At 33.4% G+C, this 18,827-nt stretch overlaps 1 protein-coding gene across 1 annotated transcript; it reads right to left on the reverse strand.

Moving 5' to 3' along the window:
* Window positions 1-228: 228 nt before the first annotated feature.
* On the reverse strand, window positions 229-14,882 carry LOC111393674. Its single transcript, XM_023019329.1, has 8 exons — window positions 14,549-14,882; window positions 13,988-14,211; window positions 13,808-13,866; window positions 7,514-7,735; window positions 2,452-2,581; window positions 1,544-1,857; window positions 1,294-1,438; window positions 229-679 (listed from the first exon to the last, which is right to left on the reverse strand). The coding sequence occupies exons 1-8, from the start codon at window positions 14,727-14,729 to the stop codon at window positions 416-418; spliced, it is 1,539 nt and encodes a 512-aa protein (XP_022875097.1). The 5' UTR covers window positions 14,730-14,882; the 3' UTR covers window positions 229-415.
* Window positions 14,883-18,827: the final 3,945 nt, after the last annotated feature.

Raw genomic sequence — 18,827 nt, forward strand, 5'->3', positions numbered from 1 at the left:
GATTTAGAAGAAGATAATCGCTGGAGAAGAATTGCAGGATATAATTTTCTCTTTTTTTTCGTCCCTCAACAGATTATCAAATATAAAGGAACATATTTCTTAAATTATGTACGAGTTTCTCCAAAAAAAAAAAATAGAAAAAGGAAAAAAGAAAAAAAGAAAGGAAAGGAAAGGAAAGAAAATGCAGCATATTTTTTAATTGCAATTACAAACGAATGAAACGATAGATACAGAACTTAATTGGCAAGGAAAAAAAAATTGCTTAATTTCTTTGGAACTGTTATTCAACAAAGAGTCCTGAATCAAGCCAATAAGAAAAAGTAGATGGGCGTTCACACAAGTTTAATCCGTCCGAACAATTATTTACAATTGCTGATCCCTATTAGTGTGAACATTTCTGATTCCAAAATATACATCACAAAGATTTTAAGTTAACCATCTTATCCACCGAAATTTCGATTTTCTGTACAACAGTTTTCAGTTCTTGTTGAAGACTTGCTCTTGTAGGCAACAAAACCATTTCTTTCCAAACCGAACCAGGTTCAGTTATTTGGTCATGCTCTCTGTAGAGCTCATAAATGGACTCTGCTTCTTCGTTCAAATTGCATACTGAAGTCAAACATTTGATTTCATCGGGATCAACTAATAAATTGCTGTCTCCATCTTTCCATGCTATCAGCTGCACATGTAAAACAAGTATCTATTTATCGTTCGGTTGTGTTGCATGAACATTACAACTTACAGATTTATTTAAAAACAAAAAAATGTGGTGAAATTTGATTGGTCACCTTATTTATTTATTTTTTAACACCTCATGTAAAAGATTATGTAAAGGGTGATGTATAATAAGCACTTTCCTATATGGTTTGGAATAGATCAATTCTAAATTTTCCCTTCTGTACACAAACACTTCACTTTAAAGTAAGTTCAAGTGCAGTTAAGTTATTTTGGGCACCTTATTCTATTATAACAATAAACTAAACCATACTCAATAAGTTTGGAATCCACTACATGAATTCTTATTCGTCATTCTGCTCAGTTCAGTTCTATTGGCAGATCTAAAGCGACTGGATCCAAAGCAAATCAACACAACCCAAAATTTATGTACCATTCTTGGGAATCAAGCCCGGGTTGTCAGGGTGACAGGCTGGAATAATCAACCACTAGACAGTCTATAATCACCTAAATTTATTTGTGCAGGTTATTGTATCATCTATAAATTTCACCAGCCAGTGTTTTCCGATAATTATATCAGATATGAAGAAGGAAGATGATAAAGTTTTTGCATATTACCCTTGGTGGACCTCCAGGAGCATTTGTGCAATACAACCTCGCATTATCTACAAGCTGAGAGTATCTTTGAAATGCATTTGCAAATCTCTTGTGGGAATTCAATTGTGACTTTACCCTAACTGCCCTTCCCATATGTATTGCCCTCCTGCAATAATCTTATAAACTTATAAATACTTGTTTCTGATGGATGCCAAACTTAATTTAGTGACTCAAAACTATTTTACGAAAGTGTTCTGAGTCGCAATCGTACCTGATACCTCTAACAACAGCCAGATAGGCATCACAAACAACTCCAACCAACTCTATCCGGTAAGGTTTTTTTATCATAGTTTCTTCTCCTTCGTCTTCTACCTGAACCCAGTAATTTTCAGTGATAGTACCATCCTCTGCCACCTTGTAGCCATCTCCCATGCGGTAACGATGTTTGTGTACATTTCTTGCCATGGTAATTGTCTGCTCAACAAAGGGCTCCCAAGATAGGGTACCATCCATGATAACATCACGTCCCTCATTAAGTGCTGTTACTAGGAGCGATGATGCAGCATCGATGGATGATTGGTGCACCTATTTCATGCAAATGTTATTTGTAAGAAACAAATTTGTCTATGTAATGGTAGAATGTAGTAATATGCATTTACGCGAACAAATAGCAGTTAATCTAATGTTGAAATCGGTCTACTATATGAAGTTAGATTGATAACCGCTTTCGGCAAAATATGTCAACAGAGAACTGCCTGCTTATTATTGCTTGTTTGTTAGGGTGGAAGAAAATTTGAAAGGTAATCATTATTTTATGTTAATATATAATCCTCATTCATGTTTAGTATTGATGTGCATACTTGAGGTGCCAATAGGTGCTTACTCCATCAAACTCAACATCTTGCACAAGCAAGAGTGACAATAAAGAAACTTTTTACCAACTTGTGGACGATCATTTTTGCTAAATAGTTAGCTTAATGCAGCATTCTATACTTAGAAATGACTCAATTGCTGGAGAATGAAATAACTGATCATTTTGTAGTTTATAAAATTAAATTAACCAAGTTAATGAATCCCACTAGATATATAATTAATTAATGAAAATAAAAGTTTCAAGTTCAACGACTTAATTCTATACGTATCTTCATGCATGCACTTGTACTTGAACAGGAGACTTACCAATTCAGCAGTTTGAAGCATGTCTTGGTGATGACCACTAGAACTAAGAGCTCTGTAAATGACATCTGTTTCCTTGAAAGCGTCCGCTTCAACTATCACAGCATCTGCTGCTGCTCCTGACCAAAATGAGCTGCCAAATTGTTCAAACTTTTTTCAGTGACAATAAAATGAATCCAGTTTTACTTTCTCGTAAAGCACTCTAAATCATCAGTGGAATCAAGAGGATAAAGTCATAATTGAACTTATGATCGGTAGTATTAAGCCTCATATCGGGCCTTCATCCGTCTATATGACTTCAGTTAAGCAAATTTGGGTGCATCTTAAACACACATTTTGGAACTAGAAATGTTACTCAGATATATGAGAAATGTAAGCAATACTTTGGGCTTGAGAAGGGTTCCTCCAGCCTCGTTAAATATTATAATAAGCTTTTAGCTGTGTACTAGGAGAGAAATGTGCATCAACCTCTCTTTTAATTTGAAGTTTATGGAAAAATAGGGTGAGGATATCGATGTTGTTAAATTTCTTATTGGTCTTTTACCAAAGTTGAAGCAGTTCAGGCACAGATATTAGGTGAAAAGGAGCTTCCCAATCTTGCAAAGACATTCTCTCCTATTCAGTGCTCTATCTCATCAGATAGTACCCCCAATGGAGATTGTTCTACTTTTATTGCTCGGGGTGGCTCATTTAGGGATGAACGTAATAGTCGGAATGGACATGATTTTAGCCCTCAAGGTGGACGAGACACTAGATGCAATGGTTATTCAAGAAATCGAGAACCTCGAAAATGTACTCACTATGGTAGTATAGGTCACTCCATTGATTATTGTTGGAAAGTATATGACAAACCATCTGGATCTACCAATCAGATCTCATTCAATGAGACCCATAACCCTGTGTCTAGATCAGTTGTTAACTTTATTTCAACATCCAAATCCAATTTCTTATCTGTACCACTGGATGAGTACGCTGGGTTCTTAGCTCATAAACACGCCACTTCCCATTCTATGGCCACTCTTCCTAAGACAGGTACCCCATCTTCTCAATATCTATTGTCATCCTCTTACAATCCATAGATTATAGATTCTACAGCAACTGAATACATGACTGGTTCGTCTACTTCTCTTCGTGATTATCATCCCGTTATTTCTCCCAAATGTGTCACTTTTTATAAAGATTCCTGAACTAGTGTTGTAGGCTCAAACAATGCCCATATTGACCTGTCAACTGTCATTCATGTTCCTGACTTTCCCTTTAGCTTATTGTCTACTAGTAAAATTACCACAACCCTTTTTTAAAGGGAAATTACCACAACTCCTCAATGTTCTATAACATTTTATCCTTCTTTAAGTATTTTTCAGGATCTCAGGCCGAAGAACATGATTGGTATGAGGCATGAAGTTGGTGGCTTGTATTACCTGGAGCTTTCACTAGTCTCTTCCTATTGACCTCTCGAGTCCTCTATTTCACGCATGTAGTCGCATTGTCGTCTAGGTCACCCTTCTCTTTCCAATTTAAAGCGTCAAGTTCTAAGTCTTCATAATGTATCATCCCTTGAATGTGAGGCTTGTCAATTTAGCAAATATCATTGTGGGTCTTTTCCTTTAAAAGCTATTAATCGTGTTTCTCTAGTTTATTTGAAATAGTGTATTCTGATGTATGGAGGACCAATCGATATTTCCTCTAATAAAGTTCAATATTTTATGACTTTTGTGAATGACTATTCTCAAATGACTTGGTTGTTCTTAATGAAAAATTGTTTTGAGATACTTTCTACCTTACAAGTCTTCCGTAATTTGATCAAGACTCAATGTAATCAGAAGATCCGTATTTTGTGATCTGATAATGACTAACAGTATATGTCTGCTTCTTTTGCATCATATATCTCTTCCAAAGGCATTATTCATCAAGTATCTTGCGTATATACTCCACAACAAAACTGGAGTTGCAGAACACAAAAATTGTCATATGTTAGAAGTTACTCGCATTCTTCTTTGTCATATGCATATACTTAAATGATCTTAGAGTGATGTTGTCCATACTGCATCCTATCTCATTTATCGCATGTCATCCTCCATTTTTTACGATGCAACTTCATCCTCTCTTTTATTTTCCTCCTCTCCATAGTATTAGTTACCTCTCAATGTTTTTGGGTTTGTTTATTATATTTCTCACTTCGGTTTTGGTCGTGACAAACTCAACTCTCGCTCTATGAAATGTGTTTTCCCCTTAGTTACTCCCAAAAACAAAGGGGTATCGGAGCTACAGTCCTCTACAACACTATTTTGTAAGTGCAGATGTTACTTTTGACGAGTCCATACCTTATTTCTCGAATCATAATACGTCTTTCAAATCCACTCGAGTCCCCGTTAGCTTACTTGTACCATATCTACCTATTAGTATATTTCTAGAACTAGACTCGGCTCTATCTACTGTAAAAGAGTTGTCCTCCTCTTATTAAGGGACTCGGCTTTGTCTACTATTCAAGAGTTGTCCTCTTCTCATGAGGAGCTACCACCTCACTTACACGTTTATACTTGACAACCTAAGCCACCAACATCTGTGGCCTCATCCGTCATATCGTTGTCTATATATCCTGCGTCTATCATCTGTTCTGATCTTGAGTCATTGCCTATTGCTTACCGTAAATGTAAACATACTTGTGTAGCTAAACATCCTATCAACCACTACATTACTTTTGATTCGTTGTCACCTTTTTTTCTTGTTTCACATCCCAGTTTTCTAGTGTTTTTGCACCTGAGACAGTGAAGGAAGCTTTTTTTTATCCTGAGTAGCAAAAAGCTATAGAATTAGAAATAGCGACCTTGCAAGAGAATAAGACATAGGAACTAATTCCTTTACCGACTAGAATACATCCTGTTGGTAATAGATGGGCTTTGTTCCGAAGCTCAACCTGATGGTAATGTTTATCGATTGAAAGCTCAACTAGTTGCTAAAGGTTACACGCGGACCTATGGTATTGATTATGATGAAACATTCTCTCCCGTTGGTAAGATCTCTTCTATTCGAGTTTGGTTTTTATCACTGCTAACCTTGGTTGGCCTCTGTTTCAATTGGATATTAAAAATGCATTAAATTATGTAACTTACATGAATAGGTTTATGTGGAGCAACCACCTGAATTTGTTACTCAAAGAGAGTACTGTAAGTTAAAAAATGCTTTATATAAGTTAAAGCAATCACCAAAAGCATGGTTTAGGAAGTTTTGTGAGGTTGTTTTGGAATTTGGTCTTCAGAGATGTTAGAGAGATCGTTCAGTATTTCATCTACAAACTTGTGTAGATTATGTTATCATTGTAGCTTATGTATATGATATTGTAATCGCTAGTAATGATACAAATGAGATTGTTAGGTTAAAATAGTTTCTACAAAAACACTTACAGACCAAAGATCTAGGCAAACTCCGATATTTCTTGGGTATTAAAGTTGCTAGGTCACGAGCAAGTATTAATTTATCTTAAAGAAAATATGCAATTGATCTGTTAGATGAGACAAGTTCTCTTTAAACTCGTCCAATTGATACTCCCATGGATCCTAATGTGAAACTTTTGAAGGATGAATAAGAATTGTTTAAAGAACTTGGAAAAAATCTTCATTTTGATGGAAAATTGAATTTATCTTATCATCACACAACCATAGATTTCCATTCAGTTAGCGTTATTAGTCAGTTTTTAGATGCTCCTCCGGTTCCTCATTGGGAAGCTGTGATATGTATCATTCATTACTTAAAAAAAAATTCTCCAAGTCTTGAATTATTGTATAAACCAAATGGACATATTAAAATAGAAGGGTTTACAAATGCAGATTGGACAAGATCCCCGTTAGATAAACGATCCACTCTAATTTTTGTACTTTTCTCGGTAGTAATCTTGTCTATTAGAAAAGTTAAAAAAAAAATACCAAGTCTTGAATTATTGTATAAACCAAATGGACATATTAAAATAGAAGGGTTTACAAATGCAGATTGGACAAGATCCCCGTTAGATAAACGATCCACTCTAATTTTTGTACTTTTCTCGGTAGTAATCTTGTCTATTAGAAAAGTTAAAAAAAAAATTTAGTAGCAATATCAAGTACAGAAACAAAAGATAGGGTAATGGCTTATACTACTAGTGAGTTGACAAGGTTGCAGGGCTTTCTTCAAGAAATCAATCTATCACTTCCACTCCTATTCTAATGTTTAGTGATACTCAAGCTACTCCACATATTGTATCCAATTCAGTCTTTCATGAAAAGACCAAATATATTGAAATTGATCGTCACTTTATCAGGGACAAAATAGTGAGTGATAATATATGTACACCATTTGTAATAACACAAGAACAACGTGCTAATATGTTTACAAAGTTGTTGAATGGTAATCGGTAGAAATTTTTATATCCCAAGTTTGACTTATATGATGTACATGCTACAACTTGAGGGAGAGTGTTAAGGAAGTAAATCACGTCAATTAGGCAAAAATATAATTAGAGTTTACTATGTTTCCATTCCTGTACCAAGTTACCAAACATGTACTCTTGTGTTTTTCAACATAATGAAATTAGAAAGGAAGAAACTTAACTTCTCTCAATTTATCCCAAACCCGTTTCTCTACAGAATACATATGGCTTGGTGAATCATGAGTTACATATATTTCATGGTCAGATGAATTAGAAAAGATGAAGTTACAAAAAGTAAAAAGGTTTGTTGAAGAGGTCAAGGTTAGTTAACTTACACTACCAAATAAATTAAAATTCTTCCAGATACAATAAATTAGACTTCATTTTATGGAGCTGTCCGACCACCTCATTTAAAAACTTTAGTAGTTAAAGCAATATCACATTTAATGATTTAAATTTAGCCTTCAAAAATGCCACCTATGTTTAGGCCAAATTTATATTGTATAAACGGTCTGACACATGGACAATTTTCATAAATGGGAAGCGGTAAGATTTGAACTTTGACCTTTGCCTACTATCATACCTTGTTAAGAGCTAAGAAGTGAATATAATTGTGACAGGATAATGACAGTAACAAAGTTAAGAATAGTTGTTAGTTATTACCCTTTCATAATGTCTTTGAGGGCAGTGCTCTTGCCGGCTCCCATTCCACCGCCCATAAGGAGAAGCACTGGACATCTCTGGCTGTGAACTGCTGGCACCATTACATTGGAATTATTTAGTACTCCATTCGAAATTATACCGATTGCTTTCATCTCCTCCACTAGCGTAGAGAACACTCTTGTCACTTTCAGATCCCTAGTTATCTTTTCAAATCTCTGCTTCCTATATGCGCAAAAAGAAAAGAAAAGAAAATAGACGATCAGCCTCCAATAATCTGCTAGCATTCACCAGAGAGAAATAGCAGATTTCCTTTGTGTCAAAAAAAACACAAATAACTCGATCATTGTTTAGTTCTATTCCACAAGAAGCGTGATTTTTTCATCACAATCAATTTCTTAAGAAAGCTGTTGATCTCATTTCCAAATTTCTTGCGATTATCAAGTTTTTCGAAAGTTAATTTTGTTGATTATTCGCCCGTGCTTACAAATATTTACTTCCTATCACTTTATTCTTTCTGTAGAAGAAATGATAAAATCAACACCACAATAGTAGACTATAGTTTCCCAAATAAGAATGAATCCCTTTGAAGAATCTGACATGTGTAAAGTATAACAATTAAAAGGTTAAAGGACTGCAGCGCAAGAACGACATCTAATAATGAAACTCAATACAGTTTGATTGTTAACTAATTATTTACCTTCTGCAAATCTTCTCAAGATTAGTTCAAATAAATCCTAATTAATTAAGAGATAAATTTTCCTCATTCAAACAACTTATGTCATGGCATGCATAAGAATCTATATAAAGAATAAGAACAGCTATGGTAGTATAGGTCACTCCATTGATTATTGTTGGAAAGTATATGACAAACCATCTGGATCTACCAATCAGATCTCATTCAATGAGACCCATAACCCTGTGTCTAGATCAGTTGTTAACTTTATTTCAACATCCAAATCCAATTTCTTATCTGTACCACTGGATGAGTACGCTGGGTTCTTAGCTCATAAACACGCCACTTCCCATTCTATGGCCACTCTTCCTAAGACAGGTACCGCATCTTCTCAATATCTATTGTCATCCTCTTACAATCCATAGATTATAGATTCTACAGCAACTGAATACATGACTGGTTCGTCTACTTCTCTTCGTGATTATCATCCCGTTATTTCTCCCAAATGTGTCACTTTTTATAAAGATTCCTGAACTAGTGTTGTAGGCTCAAACAATGCCCATATTGACCTGTCAACTGTCATTCATGTTCCTGACTTTCCCTTTAGCTTATTGTCTACTAGTAAAATTACCACAACCCTTTTTTAAAGGGAAATTACCACAACTCCTCAATGTTCTATAACATTTTATCCTTCTTTAAGTATTTTTCAGGATCTCAGGCCGAAGAACATGATTGGTATGAGGCATGAAGTTGGTGGCTTGTATTACCTGGAGCTTTCACTAGTCTCTTCCTATTGACCTCTCGAGTCCTCTATTTCACGCATGTAGTCGCATTGTCGTCTAGGTCACCCTTCTCTTTCCAATTTAAAGCGTCAAGTTCTAAGTCTTCATAATGTATCATCCCTTGAATGTGAGGCTTGTCAATTTAGCAAATATCATTGTGGGTCTTTTCCTTTAAAAGCTATTAATCGTGTTTCTCTAGTTTATTTGAAATAGTGTATTCTGATGTATGGAGGACCAATCGATATTTCCTCTAATAAAGTTCAATATTTTATGACTTTTGTGAATGACTATTCTCAAATGACTTGGTTGTTCTTAATGAAAAATTGTTTTGAGATACTTTCTACCTTACAAGTCTTCCGTAATTTGATCAAGACTCAATGTAATCAGAAGATCCGTATTTTGTGATCTGATAATGACTAACAGTATATGTCTGCTTCTTTTGCATCATATATCTCTTCCAAAGGCATTATTCATCAAGTATCTTGCGTATATACTCCACAACAAAACTGGAGTTGCAGAACACAAAAATTGTCATATGTTAGAAGTTACTCGCATTCTTCTTTGTCATATGCATATACTTAAATGATCTTAGAGTGATGTTGTCCATACTGCATCCTATCTCATTTATCGCATGTCATCCTCCATTTTTTACGATGCAACTTCATCCTCTCTTTTATTTTCCTCCTCTCCATAGTATTAGTTACCTCTCAATGTTTTTGGGTTTGTTTATTATATTTCTCACTTCGGTTTTGGTCGTGACAAACTCAACTCTCGCTCTATGAAATGTGTTTTCCCCTTAGTTACTCCCAAAAACAAAGGGGTATCGGAGCTACAGTCCTCTACAACACTATTTTGTAAGTGCAGATGTTACTTTTGACGAGTCCATACCTTATTTCTCGAATCATAATACGTCTTTCAAATCCACTCGAGTCCCCGTTAGCTTACTTGTACCATATCTACCTATTAGTATATTTCTAGAACTAGACTCGGCTCTATCTACTGTAAAAGAGTTGTCCTCCTCTTATTAAGGGACTCGGCTTTGTCTACTATTCAAGAGTTGTCCTCTTCTCATGAGGAGCTACCACCTCACTTACACGTTTATACTTGACAACCTAAGCCACCAACATCTGTGGCCTCATCCGTCATATCGTTGTCTATATATCCTGCGTCTATCATCTGTTCTGATCTTGAGTCATTGCCTATTGCTTACCGTAAATGTAAACATACTTGTGTAGCTAAACATCCTATCAACCACTACATTACTTTTGATTCGTTGTCACCTTTTTTTCTTGTTTCACATCCCAGTTTTCTAGTGTTTTTGCACCTGAGACAGTGAAGGAAGCTTTTTTTTATCCTGAGTAGCAAAAAGCTATAGAATTAGAAATAGCGACCTTGCAAGAGAATAAGACATAGGAACTAATTCCTTTACCGACTAGAATACATCCTGTTGGTAATAGATGGGCTTTGTTCCGAAGCTCAACCTGATGGTAATGTTTATCGATTGAAAGCTCAACTAGTTGCTAAAGGTTACACGCGGACCTATGGTATTGATTATGATGAAACATTCTCTCCCGTTGGTAAGATCTCTTCTATTCGAGTTTGGTTTTTATCACTGCTAACCTTGGTTGGCCTCTGTTTCAATTGGATATTAAAAATGCATTAAATTATGTAACTTACATGAATAGGTTTATGTGGAGCAACCACCTGAATTTGTTACTCAAAGAGAGTACTGTAAGTTAAAAAATGCTTTATATAAGTTAAAGCAATCACCAAAAGCATGGTTTAGGAAGTTTTGTGAGGTTGTTTTGGAATTTGGTCTTCAGAGATGTTAGAGAGATCGTTCAGTATTTCATCTACAAACTTGTGTAGATTATGTTATCATTGTAGCTTATGTATATGATATTGTAATCGCTAGTAATGATACAAATGAGATTGTTAGGTTAAAATAGTTTCTACAAAAACACTTACAGACCAAAGATCTAGGCAAACTCCGATATTTCTTGGGTATTAAAGTTGCTAGGTCACGAGCAAGTATTAATTTATCTTAAAGAAAATATGCAATTGATCTGTTAGATGAGACAAGTTCTCTTTAAACTCGTCCAATTGATACTCCCATGGATCCTAATGTGAAACTTTTGAAGGATGAATAAGAATTGTTTAAAGAACTTGGAAAAAATCTTCATTTTGATGGAAAATTGAATTTATCTTATCATCACACAACCATAGATTTCCATTCAGTTAGCGTTATTAGTCAGTTTTTAGATGCTCCTCCGGTTCCTCATTGGGAAGCTGTGATATGTATCATTCATTACTTAAAAAAAAATTCTCCAAGTCTTGAATTATTGTATAAACCAAATGGACATATTAAAATAGAAGGGTTTACAAATGCAGATTGGACAAGATCCCCGTTAGATAAACGATCCACTCTAATTTTTGTACTTTTCTCGGTAGTAATCTTGTCTATTAGAAAAGTTAAAAAAAAAATGTAGTAGCAATATCAAGTACAGAAACAAAAGATAGGGTAATGGCTTATACTACTAGTGAGTTGACAAGGTTGCAGGGCTTTCTTCAAGAAATCAATCTCGCACTTCCACTCCTATTCTAATGTTTAGTGATACTCAAGCTACTCCACATATTGTATCCAATTCAGTCTTTCATGAAAAGACCAAATATATTGAAATTGATCGTCACTTTATCAGGGACAAAATAGTGAGTGATAATATATGTACACCATTTGTAATAACACAAGAACAACGTGCTAATATGTTTACAAAGTTGTTGAATGGTAATCGGTAGAAATTTTTATATCCCAAGTTTGACTTATATGATGTACATGCTACAACTTGAGGGAGAGTGTTAAGGAAGTAAATCACGTCAATTAGGCAAAAATATAATTAGAGTTTACTATGTTTCCATTCCTGTACCAAGTTACCAAACATGTACTCTTGTGTTTTTCAACATAATGAAATTAGAAAGGAAGAAACTTAACTTCTCTCAATTTATGCCAAACCCGTTTCTCTACAGAATACATATGGCTTGGTGAATCATGAGTTACATATATTTCATGGTCAGATGAATTAGAAAAGATGAAGTTACAAAAAGTAAAAAGGTTTGTTGAAGAGGTCAAGGTTAGTTAACTTACACTACCAAATAAATTAAAATTCTTCCAGATACAATAAATTAGACTTCATTTTATGGAGCTGTCCGACCACCTCATTTAAAAACTTTAGTAGTTAAAGCAATATCACATTTAATGATTTAAATTTAGCCTTCAAAAATGCCACCTATGTTTAGGCCAAATTTATATTGTATAAACGGTCTGACACATGGACAATTTTCATAAATGGGAAGCGGTAAGATTTGAACTTTGACCTTTGCCTACTATCATACCTTGTTAAGAGCTAAGAAGTGAATATAATTGTGACAGGATAATGACAGTAACAAAGTTAAGAATAGTTGTTAGTTATTACCCTTTCATAATGTCTTTGAGGGCAGTGCTCTTGCCGGCTCCCATTCCACCGCCCATAAGGAGAAGCACTGGACATCTCTGGCTGTGAACTGCTGGCACCATTACATTGGAATTATTTAGTACTCCATTCGAAATTATACCGATTGCTTTCATCTCCTCCATTAGCGTAGAGAACACTCTTGTCACTTTCAGATCCCTAGTTATCTTTTCAAATCTCTGCTTCCTATATGCGCAAAAAGAAAAGAAAAGAAAATAGACGATCAGCCTCCAATAATCTGCTAGCATTCACCAGAGAGAAATAGCAGATTTCCTTTGTGTCAAAAAAAACACAAATAACTCGATCATTGTTAAGTTCTATTCCACAAGAAGCGTGATTTTTTCATCACAATCAATTTCTTAAGAAAGCTGTTGATCTCATTTCCAAATTTCTTGCGATTATCAAGTTTTTCGAAAGTTAATTTTGTTGATTATTCGCCCGTGCTTACAAATATTTACTTCCTATCACTTTATTCTTTCTGTAGAAGAAATGATAAAATCAACACCACAATAGTAGACTATAGTTTCCCAAATAAGAATGAATCCCTTTGAAGAATCTGACATGTGTAAAGTATAACAATTAAAAGGTTAAAGGACTGCAGCGCAAGAACGACATCTAATAATGAAACTCAATACAGTTTGATTGTTAACTAATTATTTACCTTCTGCAAATCTTCTCAAGATTAGTTCAAATAAATCCTAATTAATTAAGAGATAAATTTTCCTCATTCAAACAACTTATGTCATGGCATGCATAAGAATCTATATAAAGAATAAGAACAGCCAAGTTGTATAAGGTTCCATCACCTCCTCTGACATATTATGACTAGGAGTAACTTCCCTTTCAACATATACAACCACTCAATCAGAAAAAATGATAATCACCTTACAAATAATAATACTAGTTATATTCTCTTTGTACAGGCAGATTAACTTTGTATAATATCAAAAGACAGACCAACAGTATGCATCCATGTTTGCTACATAGAATTAAATAGTACTAGAGCATTATCAAATCTATCGTACCACACTTGTACCTAAAGTAATTGACAACAATGGAAAGGAAGGTCAGTAAAAGATTTCTAACTTTTTTCCATCCCCCTTAGTGCAATCGGCGAGCATATCGTGACATTGTTCATCAACCTGTTTCGATTTGTTCATGCATTTCCACAATCCAAACATATCATAAATGATCAAATTAACTATGTCCATCCTACCAACATGTTTACACACAATTGCACAATGCAGTTATCAAATGTCATTCAGTCCAACATTAAAAAGTTCAACTTGCCAGTTTAGTTGTAGTGCAGCCTTGTGCAGAATCAGCTACTCACCTTGTAACTGCCATCACAAATTCCTTGAGCTTTTTCTGATGAGAATTAACACTCAGTACCTGCGACATATAATAATTTTTTTGGATTAGATCAAAATATTTTAATGGAAATATAAGGAAACTTTGTGAATTCTCCAGGTTTTATCCCAAAAAAAAAAAGGGACTAAAATTAAAATAATACCTGACTTATGATGAGAGGAGCTTGACTCCAGTGAAATGCAAAATACCCAAGAATGCATCTCTCTAATTCATCCACTAACTTCACATACAAAGCATCAGCATTTGGTTCATTAGCCAAATATTCATAAATTTTGTCATCACATCCTTGGGATTTCTTCAAGTACTCATATGCCAATTTTGTTAATTGGGGACATTCACTTTCATCTTCAAATCCCATTTGCCTAGCTGCAACATCATGTCAAACTAAATTATATAATGACTAAATCAAAGTCTTAGCCGAGCATCCCCTCATGTTTTTACTGAAGTACACTCCATCTATATTCTATTTATTAAAAAAAATAATAATAATAATAATAAAATGAAATGGAAAAGGAAAAAGAAAAAGAAAATCTCAAACGACCCATTCAATTCAATTGAAGTTAAAAAAAAAAAAAAAGCAAGACAACACTTTGCGAAACATATGGAGTAAAATTTCACAACCATTAAGGACAAAAATAAAAAGTAATAATTAAGACAAAGCTACTTTTCGATATATTGAAAGAAAATTGAGTCATGCAGTTACCAACATAATGAGAAAATCTTTCTATTTTTCCGAAAAGATCCAAACGTGGGGCCAGATTCCGATCATTCTTGGATACTTCCAGTGGCAGAAATGCATGATTCCGGCAAATATTATCCAAAAATCCCAGAAGAGGTTGCATCAAGAGCGGTTGCAAATGTAACGCAAACCCAGGTAAAACCATCTAACATACAGACATACATACATGATAAATTCACAAGATATACAAGCTTATATATGCAAGGTGTGGTCAAACAGGGGTTTTTGCCCAGGGTACATGGCAGAGTATTGGGTAGAGAGAAGAAGAGTCCAAGAAATTGTATATGTATCAAACTTTTTGAGTTTGGATAAAAGTTTTGTCAACTTTAATAAGCTGGATTAAATCATTACATACGTCATGTTTTTACCCACAATTTTATATAATTTTCAGCTACAAGTTTGATTAACTTTTATCAAAATATAATTTTTAAATAAATCAAATGGAATTAAATAAATGTTTATTGTTTAAAAAATTAAATTTAAAATATGTAAATTTCATGTGTAATAAAATAGGGAATATTCAAGCTTAGGTACCAAACCTTTGAATCCTGTGAGAATGATTGAATGAGTCTCAATCTTCTATTTATGTACCCAAATCTTTATCTATGAAAGTGTACTAGTGTCATCTGATAATCGATTTTCTGTTTCTAATCTAATGAATGAAGATTGTATATGCTTCACAGAAAACACGTAGATCAGAAATTTCTTCTAAAATATTCACCAAGTAAATGCATAATTAAATGATTGACGACTTAACCATTTAGCATTCTGCTTTAAATGTTTCAACTCCCAGAAGCATATCTGAAATTTGAAGTAGTTAAATTTGGGTATGAAAATTCTTGAGAAGCAAGATGGAACAAGGACCGGACCCAAATGGAAAATAGTACCAAAATGGGTTGGCTCAAAATTTGAAATGACACGTTCTGAATTGATCTGCTATAACTTTAATTTGATTTGGGTTTGACTGTTGAATTCATTAAAAAAGTTGTGACAACGATTGGCAGTTAATGGCGGAGGATGGGGTAAGGGTCGGCCACGGCAAAGGGGGTAGAAAAAAGTTTTAATGAAACATAAAGAAACTAATTGGTTTGAACACAAATACATGGAATGAAATCTTCGAATTTGAATATAGATTAAAATTGGGATGAAATACGCTAAATTCTGTAAAATCTTTGAAATCTTATATGGAATTTCACTTCAAATAAGAAATTTGGATTGGACTTTTCTTTTTCAAGAAATATGGAATGGGCTTGATGGTGGTGTTTGAAGTTTTAAATGTGGCGGCAGCCGCTAGCGGTGGAGCAGATTTGATAGTGGTTCACATGGAGGTTGAGACGTTTGAGTTCGTCCATTATCTTTTACCTATTTTTCAAATTAATGTTACAATCGTCATTCCTCTTAAATAAAAAAAAATAAAAATTGATTTTAACGATCACTTTTTCATAAACTAGGGACCTGAGGTACGCAACAAAAAATGTGAAACTCAATTGTCACATATCTCAAAATTTGGGGACCCGAGCTTGAATATTCCTGTAATTAAGCTTTAAAGTAAATTTAATTTAATTTTATATAACAAATTTATTACGTAACATTTCCTCACCTAAGTCTCCACTACTAGTTTTCTTCTTTTTATTTTTTACTATTATTTATCTGAATTTTTAAATATTGTCATAAAATCAATTTTGAGTTTTATAAAATCATAACTCCAGAACTTTGATACGAAATATTAATACTGTCATGCGAGAACATGCAAATTGTGTCTTTTTTTTTCTTTTTTTTTATTTTATTTATTATTTTTTTTTTTTCCTGAACAAGCTATGTATCCTAATTTGGACATCTAACTTCATTTTTAATTATTTTAGTGGCAATTTTCGATTACGTAAAGCCTAAAAATTGTCTTGTTTGAAAGAATTTATAATCTTGATTTTTATTAAAGTCAGAGTCAACAATTAATTTTAACATTATATTTTATGAGATCTACAATTTTTTAAACACATATTTCTTTACTTTTTTTTTTATTAAAATTTGCTAAAAATTCAATTTTAATCTCCACCAAATATGAGTTAAATTTGAATAATTTAATTAGTATGATTTGAAACTGTCAACTTTTGCAAATTAATATATTTTGACGTAACTTTTAAATTCTTTTTGCATTATAGTATAAGACATTGGCTTTTAATTTTATAAATGCAGTAACTTACAATTTATTTAAATTTCTTATATAATATTTAAAGTGTAGAGAATGCAGGAAAAAAAAAAATTCAATCCCTTTTACGAACTATGTATTGTGTTTTATTGTAAATTTTAGTAACTCATTGGATTGTAATTGTTTGTAAGCAATTTTATCGTCAAATCATTCTGGTCATGTTTCACATTTATCAAATACTTTTGAATTTGTAAAGAATTTAGCTTTAACAATATTTAATAAATAAAAAATTTAAAAGAGTATTTTTGCGATAAGCACGTTGAAAAATCTCATTTCGTAAATAACTTTATTATTGTGAAAGATCTTCTTTTAGTCGCTCGATCTTTGTTGAAATTAATATCTCTTATCAAAAAAAGTTACAAACAATTCGATCAAGTGGACTCCACGCCAGCGAAATCGATAAACTCAAACCTTGCATGATTGGCCTGATTCCTATTCTTCTTAACTAAATTCCACTTCTATAACGAAGCTTGAGGTCGATTTGAAGTCAATTTTTAACTTAATCAAACTTGGGTTTTATCAAAAAGAAAGGAAATATAATTGTTTTGACTATCAAATGCACGTTAGTGTCAAAGCACTAAAATGGCGGAAAACGTTTTCAAGCCCCAATACAATTAATTTCTTTTGCTCATAACTATTGTCATTTAGTATCAATCTGGACGACATTCGAATATCATTAATTGATAGATCACTTTAAAAGTAAATATATTATTCTTATTCATCGCTTAAAAGAAATTTAAACTGATGACGTAGCATAGATAAAATTATTCATTGTTCATTGTCCACCATGATTGATCGAGCAAGGCGAGTCGTCTCACATAAATGAGTCACTTGTAAGCTTCTCGCCACCCGTACGGTCTTCGTCATTGTTGAACCACTGGATTCGAATATTTAAAATGATGTGTTTAATACACTTTCTCATGTATAAACATAATTCATCTTTCCTCATCAAAACTTTAAACATACACAATATATGCTTCCATATAAGACATTTAGAAGTTTAAGTTGTTAAAGAAAATCATGTATATATTACACCTTCCGTTCGATAAAGATAGACTTACTTCCAGTGTATTAAATAATAATTTAAATAGTTCATATTTGTTGATAATAAAGTACCTTAAATTGAAGCATATTAAAAAATTGAGAAATTAACCATATTCTTTAAAAAAAATTATAATTTGGGATAAACGAAAAAAGAAAGCAAGTTTGGACGGGAGTATTTAAATATTTCTTTGCATTTTCACGAGCTTTGAAAGTTCAATAAAATAGGAGATAATTTAAGAAAAATATTCAGGGCCATCTAAAACATGACTCCACCAAGTTACCTCCAACCATCTATAATTGATTCCTTGGGCCATCTAAAGCTTCTTTTTGACCCACTATCTTCCACTAAGTGATTTTTGGAGGTTTCCTCAACTTTAACGTGAAATAATTATGAACCCTCAATCTTTAAATTAAAATTTTTTGTGTGAAAATGACGTGCAATTTAAAAATTGCAATTTCATCACTTGTAGACCTAATCCACCAATTTAAATAGAATGAAAATTCAAAACATTAGTTTTAAAGATTGGGAACCCAACACGAATTTGCACACGATGTTCAGAGTACATACCAACAAGTCAAGTATTAAAAAATTTAATCTTTACGCTGGTAATGGTATAGCTTGATTAGATTTAGATTGGACAAAAAAAAAAAATTAATATTTTGCTACAAAGTAATAATGTAGATGAAAATAATCATTTACAAAGCAAGTGGGCATGATTGCTTGCATTTTGGATGCTGCGATTGATTAGCCTAGCTATATTTTCGGTTACTCTACCCATTTTGTATAACATTCGACCTGGTTTAATAATAGCTACCCAATATTTCGAGGTCTGATCATTGCGATCCTCTTGTTAGGAGGTACCCAATATTTTGTCCAGTTCTTTAGAGAGAGTTGTCTAACGCCCCAACCTCTCGTTGTTTGGAGAAACTCTCCACTTCAATTGGTATTTTTTTTCATGAAAAGCATACATGATATAAGAAATTTCAAATTCA

Source organism: Olea europaea, chromosome 4 (assembly GCF_002742605.1).
Source record: "Olea europaea var. sylvestris chromosome 4, O_europaea_v1, whole genome shotgun sequence".
NCBI classification, from domain to species: domain Eukaryota; kingdom Viridiplantae; phylum Streptophyta; class Magnoliopsida; order Lamiales; family Oleaceae; genus Olea; species Olea europaea.

What these genes read in the sequence shown, in the direction of transcription:
- LOC111393674 (XM_023019329.1), bottom strand. Translation starts at nt 14,729, where the DNA reads ATGGTTTTACCTGGGTTTGCGTTACATTTGCAACCGCTCTTGATGCAA. An exon ending in AAGATTTTCTCATTATGTTG is followed by an intron (nt 14,212 to 14,548) that starts GTAACTGCATGA and finishes ATGATGTTGCAG; the next exon opens with CTAGGCAAATGGGATTTGAA. An exon ending in GCTGTTGTTAGAGGTATCAG is followed by an intron (nt 1,439 to 1,543) that starts GTACGATTGCGA and finishes AGATTATTGCAG; the next exon opens with GAGGGCAATACATATGGGAA.